Source organism: Talpa europaea (genome assembly GCF_964194135.1).
Source record: "Talpa europaea genome assembly, chromosome: 15".
NCBI classification, from domain to species: Eukaryota; Metazoa; Chordata; class Mammalia; order Eulipotyphla; family Talpidae; genus Talpa; species Talpa europaea.
Genome location: NC_140083.1, coordinates 76,996,700 through 77,014,086, shown reverse-complemented (window position 1 = coordinate 77,014,086; position 17,387 = coordinate 76,996,700). Strand labels below are relative to the sequence as shown.

Sequence of the window (17,387 nt, the reverse complement as noted above, 5' to 3'; positions counted from 1 at the left end):
TAAGTTATCTGTACATCATGCTGTGAAATCATAAGGGATTAAAGTACGATCTAGTGTCAGATTTACAGCTGGGCAAGTATCAATAAGCCAGCAGGACAGAAGCACCTTAAAGACATAACTAGGTCCCACCATTTCTTTTTTTTTTTTTTTTTTTTATAGAGGCATGTTATTTATTTATTTATTTATTTGTTTTGTTTGATGGTTTGTTTATACATGCACTGGGTACAGTCAGAAGCACGGGAGGGTGAGAGAATTCACCAGAGCCAGAGTGGGGAGCAGAGCAGGCAGAAGGACCAAAGTACACTGCTGAGGGGAGCAGCGGGCGGCAGGAGAGGTTTGTGCGCCATGTGGGACCCTCCTCCGGTGGCTGGGGAGCAGCCGGGGATTGAACCGGTGCTGCAGAGGCCGCAGGCAGCTTCGCAACCCAGCGCTCAACCACTGCGCCACCGGGGAGGCCCATCCATTTCTTTATTTTCATACTTGGTACATAGAATATTAGCAATAAATATTTACTGAGTGAGTGAAGCAATGAAAGAATTAACTTTGGATAAGTGTATGAATGTATGTGAAAGACAGGTAGGTGTGAGGTTGAGGTGACAAGTTATTAAATGACCATGGCACTGATAAAAACTGAAATTACACTGTTTGGTTCCTTAGTTGTTAAATGGTAATACTTTTTAGTAGCATGGAGGAATAATATGCATGTATCTACATTTGTACTTACATATTCAACAAGTGTTTATTAAGTGCCTCCTATATGCCAGGGACATTCTAGATCCTGGGCGTACAATAATGTTTATTTGAACCATTTGTTTTTAGGGTTTTTTTTTTTTATTTATTTATTTATTATTTATTTATTTAAATTTATTTATTTTTTATTTATTTATACAAGCACTGGGTACAGTCAGAAGCGCGGGAGGGCGAGAGAATTCACCAGAGCCAGAGCGGGGAGCAGAGCAGGCAGAAAGACTGAAGTACACTGCTGAGGGGAGCAGCGGGCGGCAGGAGAGGTCTGCGCGCCATGTGGGACCCTCCTCAGGTGGCCGGGGAGCAGCCGGGGATCGAACCGGCGCTGTGGAGACTGCGGGCAGCTTCGCAACCCAGCGCTCAACCGCTGCGCCACCAGGGAGGCCCTGAACCATTTGTTTTTAAAAGGCCTTCTGCCATGATTATCAGCTTCAGTAAGTGAAAGTGTTGATTGAGTTGTGATTCCTGGTGGAAATGTAAACATATTCCTATTGGTTATCGATTGGTTCTAATTAAAATAAAGTTCTTGGTGGGAAAAGAACTTTTTAAATTGCTTTTTCCTATTTTTAGCCAATAATGTTTAACTTGGGAGCATACAGGTCAAGTTGATATATATTAGGGAATAGATAGAAAGCCAGAAACCAAACAGAATGATGACAGGGAGTCACCCTTCAATCAAATTGATGATGTCATTGAAGGAGAGAAGGTCAGTTGGAACCTGATGTCTGGCAGTTACAGGGAGCTGTGACTAGGCAGAGGGTGCTCAGGAGCTCCTCTGGGGCCCTTCACCCCAAAGCAGCCAACATTGTGTGTGCAGGCTGGACTGACAGATCCAAAATGGAGAAAGATGAGCCCCCACAGCTAATGACCCCTAAGTCAGTGGAAGGCATTGTCTCAAGGATTGAGGCTGCCCAGTTAGCTCGTGCCCAGGAGGTAACTTCTGTTGGGATCTGAATTGGAGGTTGGGAACTTAACTCAGGTTTGGGCAACATTCCAGTTCTGCATGGGGACCTGGGATTTTCAGCAACTTGTTTGTAGACAGATAAGTGCAAAACATCACCTCTTAGATTTGGCCTCTGCAAGGCAAGGCCAGAGGCGGGGCTGGAGCCAGGATGAGAGCAGCTCACAGGGCAACCTCAGAACGGCTCTGAGACAGGGGCGGTGGTGGGGTGTGTGTGTGGCAAGAATTCACGATTTGGGTTCTGTTCTTTGCAACCTCTCAGAATCCCCCCAGCCAAGTCCTAGAAACTCACATGGAAATGGCCAAAGGCTGGTCCCATCTTTCCTGTGGACCCCTAGTATATTTTTTGATGCGAGCCTCTAACCTTAAGGTTTTCTTGGGAACTTATTTTTCCAGTCTTCTGTTGCCTCCGAATCCTTGCGAGAGGTTCAAAAGTCCCCAGCAAATTCTGAAATTCTGAAGAAATGGTCATTGGCTTTTTAGTATTTTCTTCCTTCCTAATCTGATCTTAAGAGTAAAAATGATAGTAATAAGAGTGAACACTTTTTTAAAGTGCCAGGCACTGCCCCAAGTACTTTACAGATATTCATTGAATCTTTACAAAAATGTGACATAGGTATTAACGATCCACACTTTATAAATAAGAAACCTGAGGCCCTAAAAGGCACTGACTTGTCGAAGATCACACCACCAGAACAAAGCCCACTAAATATGACACTCTGCTGTCTCCCATGTAGGATATTTCTTCCCAGCTCTCAGACATTTTGGACAATGTCGACGGTGTCATCAACCGCTTCCAGCAAGAATTAGGATATGATTTAAAAGAACAGGCAAAATCTCACCAGATGGAACAAAAGGGCAAAAGCCGATTCCTATTACTAGAAAAAATTGCTTCCCTCTCCAAAGATGCTAAGACTAAAGAGAAGCACTTGTGTGAAATGCTCCACTGGCTGGATGACTGGGGTGAGTCTGCAGGTTGGGTCCAGCCCTCAGGGCAGGTACCTCCCCCAAGATACTTGTCTGTCTTGCTCAGTCTACTCCTTTCCCCATCCAGATCAGCATTCCCTGGGGCCATTGGGAGGTGCAGGGGGAGCAGAAGGCACATCACAGTGCCTCTTCAGTGAGACATTTTCCAGCTCATATTACAACATATCATCTCCACTCCCCAGAGGGGCAAACATGTAATTGTACAAAACATAATAGATGATGACATTAGCTGAGATCTGACGAAGTCTAAGTCACATGTCCCGTATAACATCTCATTTTTTAGCAAGATAGAAACTAAATTCAAATCCACACTAGCTGTTTTATTTTAGGTTTCCTTGAGATATAATTGACAAATAACACTGTGTTAACTTAAGGTACCCAAGGTGATGATTTAATATACATATATGTTGTGAAATGATTACCACAAAAAAGTTAGTGAAGACATGCATCATCCCCACAAGGTTACCCTGTTTTGTGTGTGACGAGAACATTTCAGATCGACTTTCTTAGCAAATTTCAAGTATGCGGTACAGTATTAACTTAGCCTCACTTTAGGTCTCTATAATTGTCTCTTACAATTGAAAGTTTGTACCTTTGAGCAAAATGAGTTCCCTCATTGGTCTCCCAGCCCCCATAATCACCAATCTCTCTCTCTTTCTGAATTTGACTCTTTTACATTCTACATGTAAGTAATATCATACAGTATTTGTCTTTCTCTGTCTGACTTATTTCTCTTACCATTTTGCCCTAAAGGTTGATCCATGTTGTCACAAATGGCAGGATTTCCATCTTTGTTATGACTGAATATGTGTGTATAGTATGCGTAGAGATACACACCTATTAATATATACACGTGCTATATTTTCTTTATCCTTTCATCCTGTTCACTGACACTTAGGCTGTCTACATGTCTTGGTTCTTATAAATAATGATTCAGTGAACATGTGGGTGCAGAAGAGGGGAGGCTGGATCATATGGTAGCTCTGTTTTTATTTGAATGGCCCCCATACTGCTTTCCATAATTATTATACAATTCACATTCCCATCAACAGTGTCCTCACCAACACTTTTTCTCTCGGCTTTTTGCTAATAGCCCTTCTAATAAGTGTGAGGTTATGGCTATCTGTGGTTTTGACTTGCATTTCCCTGATGATTAATGATGTTGGAGCACCTTATTATGTACCTGTTGGCCAGAGTTATCCCATCTTGGAAACTCAGTCTATTGTGGATGTTGCAATGTTTGGGGGAAGATGGTGTAGGGAAGTGCCCCACAGCCCTCACACTGCCTTGCCCCCAGGACTCTCAGTTTAGTGACTCCTCCTGCAATTGCCCCCAAGAACAAAGCAGGGCTGTTGACTCCAGTTAATTCATGTAATTGTACAGATATTGGACTAGCAATGGGGATGGAAGTATAACAAGGCAGACACATCCCTGGCCTTATAATAGAATGATACTATTTAATGTCTATTACATATTTTCTACATGGCAGGCCTCATGTTAATAATACCACATGTATTATCTCATTTAATCCTCACCTAATCCTTTTACAGGGAAGGATACTGAGGCTCAGGGAGTTAAGTGATTTGCCCAACATCACACAGCTAGTCAGAGGTGAAACCAATCTGATTTTTTTTTTTTTTGGTGGGACCCTCGCCGGCGGCCGGGGAATGAATCGGCGCTGCAGAGGCTGTGGGCAGCCTCGCAGCCCAGCACTCAACCACTGAGCCACCAGGGGAGACCCCCAATCTGATTTTATGGTCTGCTGGTGTATTCCCTGTGCTAAAGGGCTGCTTGGGGGCTCCCCAGAGGACAGATTGTTTTCTGCCTCTGACTCCCATCCCCTCTCCAGGTGACAGTCTGACCCATGAGATCAGGAACAGGAAGAGTGAGGAAGAAGAAGAATCCCTGGACAAATGGATCCAGGTGATGGAGAAAATGTTACCTCTCTCCCTCATCACCACCAAAGGAGGCATCAAGTCTCTCATTTCTCTTTGCTCCACTCTTATTGAAAGACAAAAGAAAAGGGCACAAAGTAAGTTCTAGGAGCATCTGAGCAGGGGCTGGTGGGAGGCGAGGCTGAGGGGGTGCTGCTGGGTATGGTGGATGCCATGGCAGGGAAAGAAGTAACATGCCAAGGTCTAGAGGGATCTTTTCAGTTCTCCTCCACAACAAAAGCTTTACCTCAGTCAGGCAGTGGTGAAAGGTTGGGATGTTGAACTCCTGTTAAGTTCCTGAGAAGTTCTGAACTGTCCCTCAATGCTGGAGGTAGGGGTAATATGGAGACAGGTCCCTGTTGTGTTCCATGGAGCTGTGGTTTCATGAAGGTTTGGATGAACAAGGTTCAGGGGCCAGAAAGGCTGAGTTTTTAGGTAAAGGAACAACCTTCTATATTCCAAACCCAGAGTCAAGAAATCTGGTGAGGTGGAGCTAGAGGCTCTTCCAGAACTTTCTCAATTGTGATCACTCCAGAAATAGGCAGACAACAACATGGCTTAACCTTGAGATTTTTTTACTCCTTTCAACACTAGAAGGGAACCAAGATTATTTACTTCCCATATTTTGTAGATGAGAAAGAACACTGAAGCTTATAGAAAAGATCACAAAGAAAGCTTGTGGCAAAACCAGACACCACATTTAGATTTCCTGACCTCTTAATACTACTCAAGAGCATGGACTTCGGAATCAGATAGTCCTGAGCTTGAATCCCATCTATGCCAGTTTCTGGCTATGTGATTTGGGGCAAGAACTCATCTCTCTGAGTTTCATCTTCCTCATATGCTTTGGCATATGAAGAGGGCATTGCCTACTTGCAGGGTTCTACTTGGTGTAAGGCACCATGCTTAGAACATGCACAAGGCTTGATAAATAATAGGTAACATCAGCATTTTACCATTGTCTTCATGGTCAGGTTTATTATCAGTCAAACAAGGTTGGGAGGTTGGGGAGTGAGAAGACCAGGGAAGGTAGATGAGGAGACAACCTCTTCTATAACCCTTACCATATTATGTCTTGACATACATTTTTTCATACTTTTCATAGTTCCTTGCTAGATTATAAACTCCTGGAGGGCAAAGGTTGTGTCTTATTCATCTCTTTTTAGAGATTAGTTAATAGGTACATTTTAGGTACCTAGTACCATATTTGGAACTAAACATGCATAATCTAGTTAAGTTCTGTGCAGTAGATGCTATGATTATCCCCCGTTTTCAGAAATGAAGCACAGAGAAGGTAGTTAACTTGCCCAAAGCAAGTGGTGAAGATAGAATTCAAGCCCAAGTTATCTGATTCCAGAATCCAAGACCTGAGTCCCCAAACCACATGACTTCTCTGGCAATATTAGCTAGATGTTAGCCAGACTTCCATGTCATTTGATTCTCATACTTTCTTTAGCTCCTCATCCAAAGTTAGTCAATGTTTTGTTTTGTTTTGTTTTCTGCTAGTGATGTTCATTAAATGGACAAGTGAATGACTGCTCCAAGGTGGTCAGTCCACCAGCCCTACACAATGTTGCTCTAAGATGATACAACTATGACCATGACCCATAAGAGTCATGAACTCTATGAATGGGTTTGAGCACAAAATGCACAATCTGTGTTTATGTGCATTTATGCAGAGGGAATCCTCTGCTTCCAACAAAGTATCAGAGGAAGTCATGACTCCTAAAATAGAAAAAGTCATTAGTTGTTTTAAAAAACATGAATAGTTGCAGGACCTTGTGATAAATTTCTTATAAACACAGTACCATGGTAAAGAAGGGGGGAAATAAAGCTTCCCAGGTGATCTGGAATGTACTAAGTGCCAGATAGGTTTCTGGGCTGTTGGCAATAGAAAGGCAAACACAGATATTGAGTTTGGGGAGTAGCATGATTAGAAAAATAACTCAACTCTCCAGAAATATGGAGGATCAGAAATACGTTGAGTTGAGCTAGACAGTAGTTCCAGACCCCTCTGGGCCCTGCAGGTGCCATGAGCTGACAGACCCTAATGGCTAAGCTCTGAGTCCTATAGATATCTGTCCTGACAACATCTACTCGTCCTCACATAAAGCCCTAGCTCCTTATTCTTGCCAGATCCATGGTAATTTGGTCAAGCAGGCTCTTGAGAATCATTGTAGCCCTTGGGATGCATGGGTGCTTATCGTCTTTGTTCTCTCCACCTCTCTCAGTGGCCAAACACAACTTTTGGCAGGACTGGCAGGAAAAGAGCCCACAAGTATCTACGCTTCTCCATCAGCCACTGAGCCCAGAACAGATGCTCCAGGACAAGCAGACCACCTGCACAAGGGTCTCTGAGGTAAAGTCTATGCTGCAGGAGCTTCTGGATTCCCCTTTGTTCAACCAAGGGGAGGTCAGGGCCATCAAATACATTTCTACTATGATGGAAAACCTCAACAAGGCCTTCATCCTCCAGCACCAGGAGAATAGAAGCCTTGAGACCAAATACAGGTGGCTGAAAATCGAGATGACCAAGGAGCTCAGCAGCCAGAGACTATACTTTCAGAAGTGCCTCCACAACCTCGAGAAGAAGAGGGATGCCCTACTAAGCCAAGTAGAAGTTCTAGAGAGAAAGTACCATGACCTTCTTCTGTTAAACCATGCCTCAGAGTTCCAGCTGAAGAAGACTCAGTCTGCTAGAGATCAAGCAAAAGATCTAGGTAAGATCTTGGATGACTCCCTGGTCTTCCCTGAGAAAGAGACTCCCCCAAAGGAAGAAAGAGTTATGGAGGACACCCAACAGGAACCCAAAAAGGAGAAGCAATTATTTTCATCACTCTCACCAAGTCCCATGCCAATGGTCTGGGATGGTGGTGTTAGGCCTTCAACATATCAGCCACTTTCCATCATGACCACGTGTTTAAGGATTGCAGATGTGTACAGCAGCAGGTGCACTGAAAGTTGTGAGCCCCTGTTGCTGTCCTCGGTGGATCACAAGTATCCTAAGAAGTGGGAAACACTGGAGGCAGAGAGTCCAGACCACAAAGATCAAGACCAGAAGGATTTTTTCCAGGGAGTAGCCCAGGAGAAGGAAAGATTCCAAATTAAGTCCCATTTTAGAGAGCAACTCTCCCCAGAGAGTCCTGAGAAAGTGGCCGTCCAGAGCGACGTGGAGTCCTGGGAAGAGGAGCTCAGCGGGGAGGTGCAGAAGCAGCAGTGGCTGGAAGCAGAGATTTGGCAGCAGAGACTGAAGAAGGGGCCCCTGCTGGAGCAGGAGCACCAGGAGAAGCCACAGCAGCGGGCAGTGGAGGGGGTGGCCAGGGAGCAGGAGCAGAGATTAGTCCAGCCTGGAAAGGAGCAAAGGAACCCAAGGAAGGAGCTGGAGAGGCCAAGGGAGAGCACGGAGAAGATGCTCTTCACGCCCACCAAGCGATGGACGGACTTGAAGGCAGAGCCACCGTTGGCACCTCCCAGAAGACGGGCCCAATCTGCTGGCCAAGGAAGGAGGGCACCCTTGCGCAGGCCCTCTAGTGCCGTGCAGACAGCCCCGGGGAACCAGAGGACCAAGAGTTTATCTGAGCTTACCCAGAAACCACAGGCCCACCAGATTCCCGCAAGACCCAAAAACTCAGCCTCTCTTCCTGCCGGGGGGACGATCCCCCAAAAGGTGACCCAGCCCTCTTTGCACATAACCCCAATAACGCTTAAGGGAAGGGTGTACCACATGGACACCAAGGCCCAGAGGAAGAACCTGCAGCTCCTGAGTGAGAAGGCTGGGCTGGAGCTGCCCTACTACCTGCGCAGCAAGGCCCTGGAGCTCACCACCACCGCCATGGAGCTGAACGCACTCAGACTGCAGTGTCTCTGCCGGAAGTACACCTGCTACCGACACTTCCAGAACCTCCGGTAGGTCCTCCCTGGAGCCCACCTGGCACCCACCCTCTCCCAAAGTCTAAAGGAGGAGGGGTGCAAGGCAAGGGGAGGATGCGGAGGATCACACCAGGCCTGGCAAGTGCCCCCCTGGGTGGCCCTGGGCATTTACACACCCCGCCCCCCAGCATATGGCTTTCCCCCTAAGCCCGCTTCTTTATTTCTTCCTCTTCCTGATGCCCTGCCCATATCCCACCTGACATGCCCCCCAACCCCCACCCCGTCTTGCCTTGTTTCTCTCCCTGTTTCAGTCCATCCCAAGTCTCCTCACCTGACACCACCTCTCTCTGTTCTGCTTTCCCAAGCTTCTCTGACTTCCCATTTCTGTTCTTACTCCCAGGAATTACAAACACAGATTCCTTTGGTGAACAGACTCGGTGGGGAGAGGAGGCGCCTGCACCCACTAAATCACTTCCCTCTCTTCCCAGACAAGAAGTGATCGATCACATAAAAGTCATGCGAGAAACCGGGGCTCCTGACAAGACCCAAAACCTCTACATCTTTCTGGAAAACATTGACCACCTAGAGAACCTGCAGCTGCAGGCCTGGACAGACAAGCAGAAGGCCCTGGAGGAGACGCGCCAGGAGTGCCTGAGCGGCATGGCGATCATGTTCCCCAAAGTGAGCCTCCCCCTCCCAGCCTCCCCCTCAGGGTCAGGAGGGTCAGTGGGGCTAGGTAGGGTGTGATCTAGTGGGATGTGGGTCATGTCTGGGGCGGGGGAGCAGAAGGGACGTCGAAGCCTTGGAGCCAGAAAGAAGCCCGAGTGGAAAGAAGAGCAGCTTTCCCGTCTGCACATCTGGGGGAGCAAGAGAGAGGAACCCTCAAAAAGCTACAGAAGACTCCTGGAAGTGGGGCAGCTGGACCCCGCAGTCCCCACTTCACCCCAAGGTTCTCCTTACTCTGGGGTGTCCCTCCCCTGTTCCTGCAGCTCTGCTTGCTCTCCAGGCGTGGTCCTCTCACCCTTGTGCTGGGGCTTGTTTTGCTTCCCCTGGGGACGGCGCCCCTGCTCTCTAGATGCCAGGTCTCTCCTGAGTAGGGGAGCACCTCCGCTAGGCACTTCCTGACAAGGGGTATTTGGCAGGTACGATCACTGAGATCCTGCTTGTCTGAAAATGTTTTTACTTGGTCTCTAACGTCACTCTTAGTCGACAGGAAAGTTCAGTTAGAATTCATTTTCCCTCACAATGTTGAAGGCCCTGCTCATTGCCTTTAGGTTTTGGTGTTGCCGTTGAGAATCTAAGGTCACTCTGAGTCCCGAGTCTTTGGATTTGATCTATTTTACTCTCTGAGGTTTGGCTTCAGTTTCCTCTATTCTGTTCCTTGCTAACAGGAGTGGAGAAGCAGCGAGCGCTGACATGGTCCGCAAAGGGTTAACCACAACAGGGGGATTGGAGAATCCCACAGCCTGGACTCAGAACCTGCAGGGGTTGGACCAGGAGGTAATGGCCTCTGAGTTCTGAGCAGCAGCGGCCTGAGGCTGCCCCTGAGAGGTTTGGTGTTAAGCGATGGCATCACACAATGGGGCAGCCTTGGCCATGGAGGTATCTCCCAACTCAGTTTCATGTCACTTGTACTAGTCCAGATCATTTGCAGATGTCTTTTTTTTTTTTTTTTTAAGATTTATCCATTTATACAAGCACTGGTGTGCAAGCCAGAGGTGCAGGAGGGTGAGAGAATTCACCAGAGACAGAGCAGGGAGCAGAACAGGCAGAAGGACTGAAATACACTGCTGAAGGGAGCAGTGGGCGAGACAGGAGAGGTCTGCCACGCCATGTGGGAATCGCCCTGACCGGCTGGGAATCGAACCGGTGCTGCAGAGGCTGCAGAGAGCCTCACAGTGCTGCGCTCAACCTGCTCTGGGGACAGCGCCCCTGCTTTCTAGATACCAGGTCTCTCTTGAGTAGGGGAGTACCTCCGCAAGTCACTTCCTGACAAGGGGTATTTGGCAGGTACAATCACTGAAGGCCTGCAGATGTCTTGACTTGCTAAAGTGGTTTTAAGCTTGAGAAGGAAAGTGACCACATGACAGTTCTTCCAGGATTGCTCCTCAAGTGCCAGCTGCTCTGTCTTTCTTTAGTTTTTTCCTTACTGTTTGGCCCATTGTCCAGATTCTCCATGACAAAGAAGAGCAACTCAGCAAATAAGAATTCAAGGAATTTCTAGAAATGATTGCTTGGGATTCCAGGAATCTTTAGTCCTGGTTGGAAGAAGTCCTGACACCTGCCCTCCATGCTCCTCTCCCTGCCCACCTCTCCCTAATGCTTCTCTGCTGCTACCTCTAGCTCCAGCTGGAATGGAAAATTCACCTGCACACGCCCCTGGTCACCTCCCCAAAGTCTAGGAAAAGCAAGCGGCCCCCATCCTTGACCCAGGGCATCCACCATAGCAGCGCCTCTGGCAAGCAGCTCCAGGAACGCTTTCCATCAAAAGAGGCCAGGTAGCCACGGGGAAGACAAAGGGCAGCCAACTGATGGCGGGGAAGCAAGTGTGGCCCCAGGTTCACAATGAGCCAACGTGAGCCTCTGGGCAACCAAGGAGACCACATTCACACCCACCACAGCATGGCTGGTTGAGGGCTTCAGTCCCAGGGCAAAATGCCTCAAGCATGGGGATAATTCCAGAAGCCTCTATAGGTAGCTCCTTAGCCAGAAGAGCCCCAGGGAGTAGGGGGTGGAGGGAGGTGGCGAGGAGGGCAGTGACAACTGTTAAGAAAGGGAGGAAAACAAAGCAGTGAGCTCTGGTATTTCTCCAATTGTCTGCATTCATTTCCAACTCTATCTCTTTTTTATATGTTTGACCCCCACGCCCCCAGCCAACAGGGAAATCGGATGAAGGCCATTTGGAAGACTGATGTAGCCTCTTCCAGTCACCCAATAGAAAAGAAGACACCCGTCAACCTGTCCTGGGACCAGCCAGGGGGGCACCCAGATATTCCCCAGCTGTTGGCAGTGGGTGTGCGTGCCTCGGGCGACAAAAGCGTGATGTCTCCCACTGCCGGGTAAGGTGCCAACCTCATCTGGATTCAGGGAGACCAGCCCACCAAGAGCAGGGGCCAGAGCACACAGCCTCTATCCAGGGGCCCAAGAGATCTCTTTCCGAACATTAATAATGACCTCAGTACTGGACCACCTCAGGCAGGCGCTTGCCTGCCTCATCCTTCCATCGGCTATCAGCTTGGGTCCCCATGCCAGCAGCATTTTAGTTCTCTCAAAGGACTTTATACAGTGTCTCAGAGAATCATTAGAGTCATCTTCCTTCCCAGCTGTCTCCTGGGCTGTGCCTGAATTGCTCTCAAGACGTATCTTGCCTTAAGCCCAAGGATTGTTCTCAAGGGGTGCCCGGTGCGGGAAGGGAGAGATGAGGGAGATCAAGAAACACAAGGTGAACCAGAGCCGAGGGGCCCAGGCCTGTCTTTGGCATTGCTGTCTCCTTACTACCTGTAGGAAGAGCAGCAGGGTGAGGGGGGCAGGAACCGGTGGGTCAACAAGCGGCTTTCCTGGTTAGGAGGGTTCAACTCTCATTTGACTCTCGGCTTCAAAATATGACAATTGAAGACTCAAGACTCTTTCAAGGAACGTTTCTAGTTTACCAATCCCAGCTGCCCCTTGTGACCCCGGCCCAATGGGTGACCTTTGACAAAGTGAGGGCACTGATGCCTGAGAGCACAGACCTCACCGGAACCGAAAGCCCTAAGACACCGGTGCCGCCCCGTCCTAGCCGCATCTGAGACAGGACAGTCCCGATCTGTGCGTGTGTCCTGAAGCGGGCGCGAGAGTCTCAGCTGGACATCAGTATCACCTCCACCCAGTACACAGACAGACACCTGGTTTTTAGTTCCCAGGGTTTCTAAGATGTGTGCTGCTGTTAGTTGATTTGGATATAACAAACAGAATGAAGGACAACCACAACAACATGGGCAGAACTCAGTAACTCTGTAGTCAACTGGGACCCCACCCAGCCGAGATTTGGCTACACTTGCCCAAGGGCCCATGGTGGCGTCTCCCTCCGAGCTCCTCCTGCCCTCTGCCTCCTTGCCTGCGCTCAGCTCAGCATCTGTTTGGACCAGAAGCCCAGCACCTTTGTTCTTCCCACACACATAAATACCAGGATATGAGTGTGCCCTCTGCCTGGCCGCAAGCATTTCATGATGTTAGTAACTTTCTGAAAATGGAGGTGGGTGATGAGAAAGGGATGCGCAGTGAATTGTGCCATGCTGCAGCCGCCTTTCCTCTCATCTATCTTTGGTATGAGAAGCAAAATTAAAAAAACTCCTTCATGTCTCACATGGAGCTGTTCCACCCACACCCAGTTCTCCACTGGGATCTCAGTTTCAGGCTTAAGCATTTATCAAAATATTGTTCCCAGCAAAGACAGCTTCCACTTTCCAGGGGAATTTAGGAGGATATAATTTCCTCACCCTCTTTTTAGCTCTATACATGATTATTCAGCTTATCTCACTACCAGGCATAGAGAGAAAGCCCCGTGTCCTCTGTCACCTCTATCTGCAACCCTGCATCCGGCATGGCCATGCAGGGGTCCCCTGTGCTGACTTGGGGTTCCATTATCATGGATGGAAGGATCTGCCTCTTTTAACCAAAGTTGCCGAGGTGGCTGCTGCTTCTGAGCGGCTATGCTGCTTTCTCTACGAGCTCCTACACAAGCCCTTCTGGAGACACTGCTCCTGCCTGCAAAAATGCTCCTCCTCTACAGCCACCATCCCTGGCTCGCTGTGAATCCTCACATTCACCTGTTCTGTGGTTCCGGATCACTCACCTCCATGGGACCCTAGTGACCTCACCAGCACTGCCGTTGTGCTGTCCAGTTCACAGCACTGGTCAGGTTCATAACTAGGACTGACCTCATGCTTCTAGCCCTTTTCTCCTGCCCTGCCTGGCGCTGATAGCCTGACTCACCTACAGGCCACTGGGGAGGGCGATTCATCTTTCCCCTGTGGTTTCGGACACTGAAGACCAGGTTGGTCCCTCAAAAGTCCGCAGACCCCTTTCTGAAAGATCTAGATCTTTTTCTGCTTTGTCTTACCAGCATCTCCCTTGGGTTCCCTGTCTGACAGGTAAGATAGCCATGTGTGTGCACACACCAATGGCTGTTTACAGTAAAAGAATCTTTTTTATTTATTTATTTTTTTGTGGAACCCTCGCCAGTGGCCGGGGATTGAACCGGCGCTGCAGAGGCTGCGGGCAGCCTCACAACCCAGCACAGCTGAAGACCACAGTGTTCACATGCGTGCACCAAGATGCCGCAAGCACAGACTCGGTGTGCTGCAGATGGAGGAGCGGGCTTCTGATTGCTACAAGGAAGGAGATTAGATGGGGGTGGAGAGGAAGACACATGGATGAGTAGGAAGGAACAGGAAAGAGGAAGCCAGGCAGATTTTCAAGAAAAGCAGCAGAGCCCTGGGATGCAGCAGAAATATGTTAAGTAGCTCCACTTCTGGGTCAGATCCAGACCCTGCCATGGCTTGGTCTCCCAGAGTGGACCAGGAAAGCTCTTGGGGGAGGGGGGCTGAGTGGGTGCTCACATCCTGGGGCCTTGTTCCAGCAACTCCCTTGCCTGTAACTATTAACTCTTTCCATGTCTTAGAGACCCAAAGAAAGCAAAGCCAGGAACCCCCAGATGAGTCAGCTGAACTTGTTTGCAAAAAAGTCAAGTGAGTGCTTTCCTGGAACCCTAAAAAGCCAGAAGAATCAAGATAATCCCAGTCTCTGTGATCCTCAAACTTCATGGTAACTAAAAACCACACAAGAAATTGTTCCAAATGCAGGTCTCCAGCTGTTGTTTTTAAACAGACACTCTGGATATTATTAAATCAACCTAGAACTTTGAAAGACATCACTTTCCTCTTTCAATCTACAAACTTTATATTTTTAATAAAATAGAAGTATGTTTAAATTTTTCTGTCTCATTGCTGAAATCCATACCTCCTCAACTGATTTTTTTATTTTAAATTTTTAAAAAACATTTATTTATTTATTTATGCAAGCACTGGGCACAGTCAGAAGCGCCGGAGGGTGAGAGAATTCACCAGAGCCAGAGCAGGGAGCAGAGCAGGCTGAAGGTCCGAAGTACACTGCTGAGGGGAGCAGCGGGCGGCAGGAGAGGTCTGCGCGCCATGTGGGACCCTCCTCTGGTGGCCGGGGAGCAGCCAGGGATCGAACCAGCACTGCAGAGGCTGCGGGCAGCTTCGCAACCCAGCGCTCAACTGCTGCGCCACTGCAGAGGCCCTATTTTAATTTTTTTTTTTAAGATTTATTTATTTTTCTTTAAAAAAAAATATTTATTTATTTATTTATACAAGAACCGGGGTACAGGCCAGATGTGCGGGAGGGTGAGAGGATTCACCAGGGACAGAGTGGGGAACAGAACAGGCAGACTGACGAAACATGCTGCTGAGGGGAGCAGGAGGCGAGACAGGAGAGGTCTGTCACGCCATGTGGGACCCTCACCGGCCGGCCAGGATCAAACCGGCGCTGTACAGGCTGCAGACAGCTTCAAAGTGCAGCGCTCAACCACCTGCGCCACCAGAGGAGGCTCTATTTTTCTTTTTATACAAGAGCTGGGGTACAGGCCAGAGGCGCAGGAGAGTGAGAGGATTCACCAGAGACAGAGCTGGGAGCAGAACAGGCAGACGACTGAAATACACTGCTTAGGGGAGCAGCGGGCGCAACAGGAGAGGTCTGCCACACCATGTGGGAATTTCCCTGGCGGGCCAGAAATTGAACTCATGGGGCAGAGGCTGCAGATTGCTTCACAGCGCTGCGCTCAACTCTCTGCGCCACCGGGGAAGCCCTTTCAATTTTTGGAACGAGGTCTATGACCACCTGGACACTGACCTGGGGATACCAGAGAGGACACCCCATGTCTGCGCCAAGTATGGTCTCTGCCCATTGCAAGCAAGAAGGCCGAGATGGCCACAGTTAGTACCTGGCATGCTGCAGGGTTCACTAACTCTTCAATTAACCAAAGATATACACACGTGGGCAATTGATCCACTGATGATTAGCAAGGATGTACAGAGGAAAAGGACAAAAGGCGACATGGAATGCAAGTCAGAGCCACGTGTAACTGGGTGGGAAGGAAAAGCTAGCAGAGTGAGTTCTAAGATTGAAGAAACGCAAACACGAGGTTCCAGATCTAGAAGTTATAGCTAAGGAGGGCATCTCTGGTGACCGTTTATCAATTCAGTTCAGATACTGCTTTAGTTAGTTGATCTAGCTAGTGAGCACACACTCATTCTTCCTCACATGCACACAGCCACCTACCTCATCTCCCACTAGCTTCCACACTCCCCTGCCTTCTCCACCCAGCCACACCTGGCCTAGAGGCCAGGAATAATAAACATTAACTAGGAATGTTTAAAACATTAACTTGGGCCTCCCCGGTGGCGCAGTGGTTGAGCGCTGGGCTGCGAAGCTGCCCGCGGCCTCTGCAGCGCCGGTTCGATCCCCGGCTGCTCCCCGGCCACCGGAGGAGGGTCCCAAATGGTGCGCAGACCTCTCCTGCCGCCCGCTGCTCCCCTCAGCAGTGTACTTCGGTCCTTCTGCCTGCTCTGCTCCCCGCTCTGGCTCTGGTGAATTCTCTCACCCTCCCGTGCTTCTGACTGTACCCAGTGCATGTATAAACCAAACAAACAAATAATAAATAAATAAATAAGACATGCCTCTAGGGAAAAAAAAAAAAAAACATTAACTAGGTAATTCCATTTCTCAGGAATGGCATCCATCCTTTATTCTAGCTTAAGGCTGAGACTCTGAAAGGCAAAAGGGGAATGGGTATAAAGAGCTGCTCTTGGATGATGTCAAAGTAGAATTTGATTCCTAAGCCACGAGCTAACATACCACCATAAGAGGAAGGAGAGCGAGAGACATGTCTAATGCGGATCGCACAGGGCAGTGATGGGAGTAAAGGCATTTCTAGCCTTCCAGGCCCCAGGCCTATTTTTTGGAGGCCTCATTCCCATTGTATCCAAGATACTAAAATTTCCCCACACTAAATGCTTTAAATGATGTGAAAGGAATTTTATGACTTTACTTTGGAAATTAATCGACTATGTGTAAGTTTTTGAATGGGTAGTTGGCAGTGATTTCTCAACAATCATCATGGATGCAGTGAAATCTAATACATTTGGTAAATGCAATGAGAATATTGTGAATATTAAATTTTGATGTGTAGTGAAATTGACAATATCATGTTTTATAAGCATTTAATTATGTATTTCTTTTACATTTTTGTATTTTGATGTCAACTACATTTTCAGAGGTGTCGTGTGTTTTCATGGGTTCCTGGCACTGAGCTTGGCTAAACCTGTTCTGGTGATGAAGGACTTTGACTTTCTAGCTGTCCCCTAGCAAGCTCTCTGGCAAGTGAGCAGAGTGTCTGACAGATTCTTCTCCTACTTTGCCAACATTTTCATCTCCCTGAAGGCAAAAAAGGCTATGAAGCCAAGAAGGTTGGAAACACCACATATATATGGTGTATTTCTAGCGATGAGATTCTATGATAGTATACACCAGCCTCATTTTTTTCTTCAGTGCAAAGTTGATGTGTTTGATCAAACAAGATACTGCCTCTACCCTCAAAAAAGCAAAACAGGGCCTCCCCGGTGGCGCAGCAGGTTAAACACCGTGCTGTGAAGCTGTCCTCAGCCTCGGCAGTGCAGGTTCGATCCCGGCTGGCCGGCAAGAATCGCGCCAGCTGCTCCCCTCAGCAGTGTATTTCGGTCGTCTGCCTGTTCTGTTCCCCACTCTGTCTCTGGTGAATCCTCTCACCCTCCCACACCTCTGGCCTGTACCCCAGCTCTTCTATAAAA

At 48.2% G+C, this 17,387-nt stretch overlaps 1 protein-coding gene across 1 annotated transcript; it reads left to right on the top strand.

Moving 5' to 3' along the window:
• Positions 1-1,584: 1,584 nt before the first annotated feature.
• On the top strand, positions 1,585-11,562 carry FAM186B (family with sequence similarity 186 member B; the record flags this gene model as incomplete). Its single annotated transcript, XM_084256117.1, has 7 exons — positions 1,585-1,680; positions 2,446-2,671; positions 4,545-4,727; positions 6,861-8,535; positions 8,988-9,180; positions 10,843-10,997; positions 11,373-11,562. The coding sequence occupies 7 exons, from the start codon at positions 1,585-1,587 to the stop codon at positions 11,560-11,562; spliced, it is 2,718 nt and encodes a 905-aa protein (XP_084112243.1).
• Between the last annotated feature and the right edge of the window lie 5,825 nt (positions 11,563-17,387).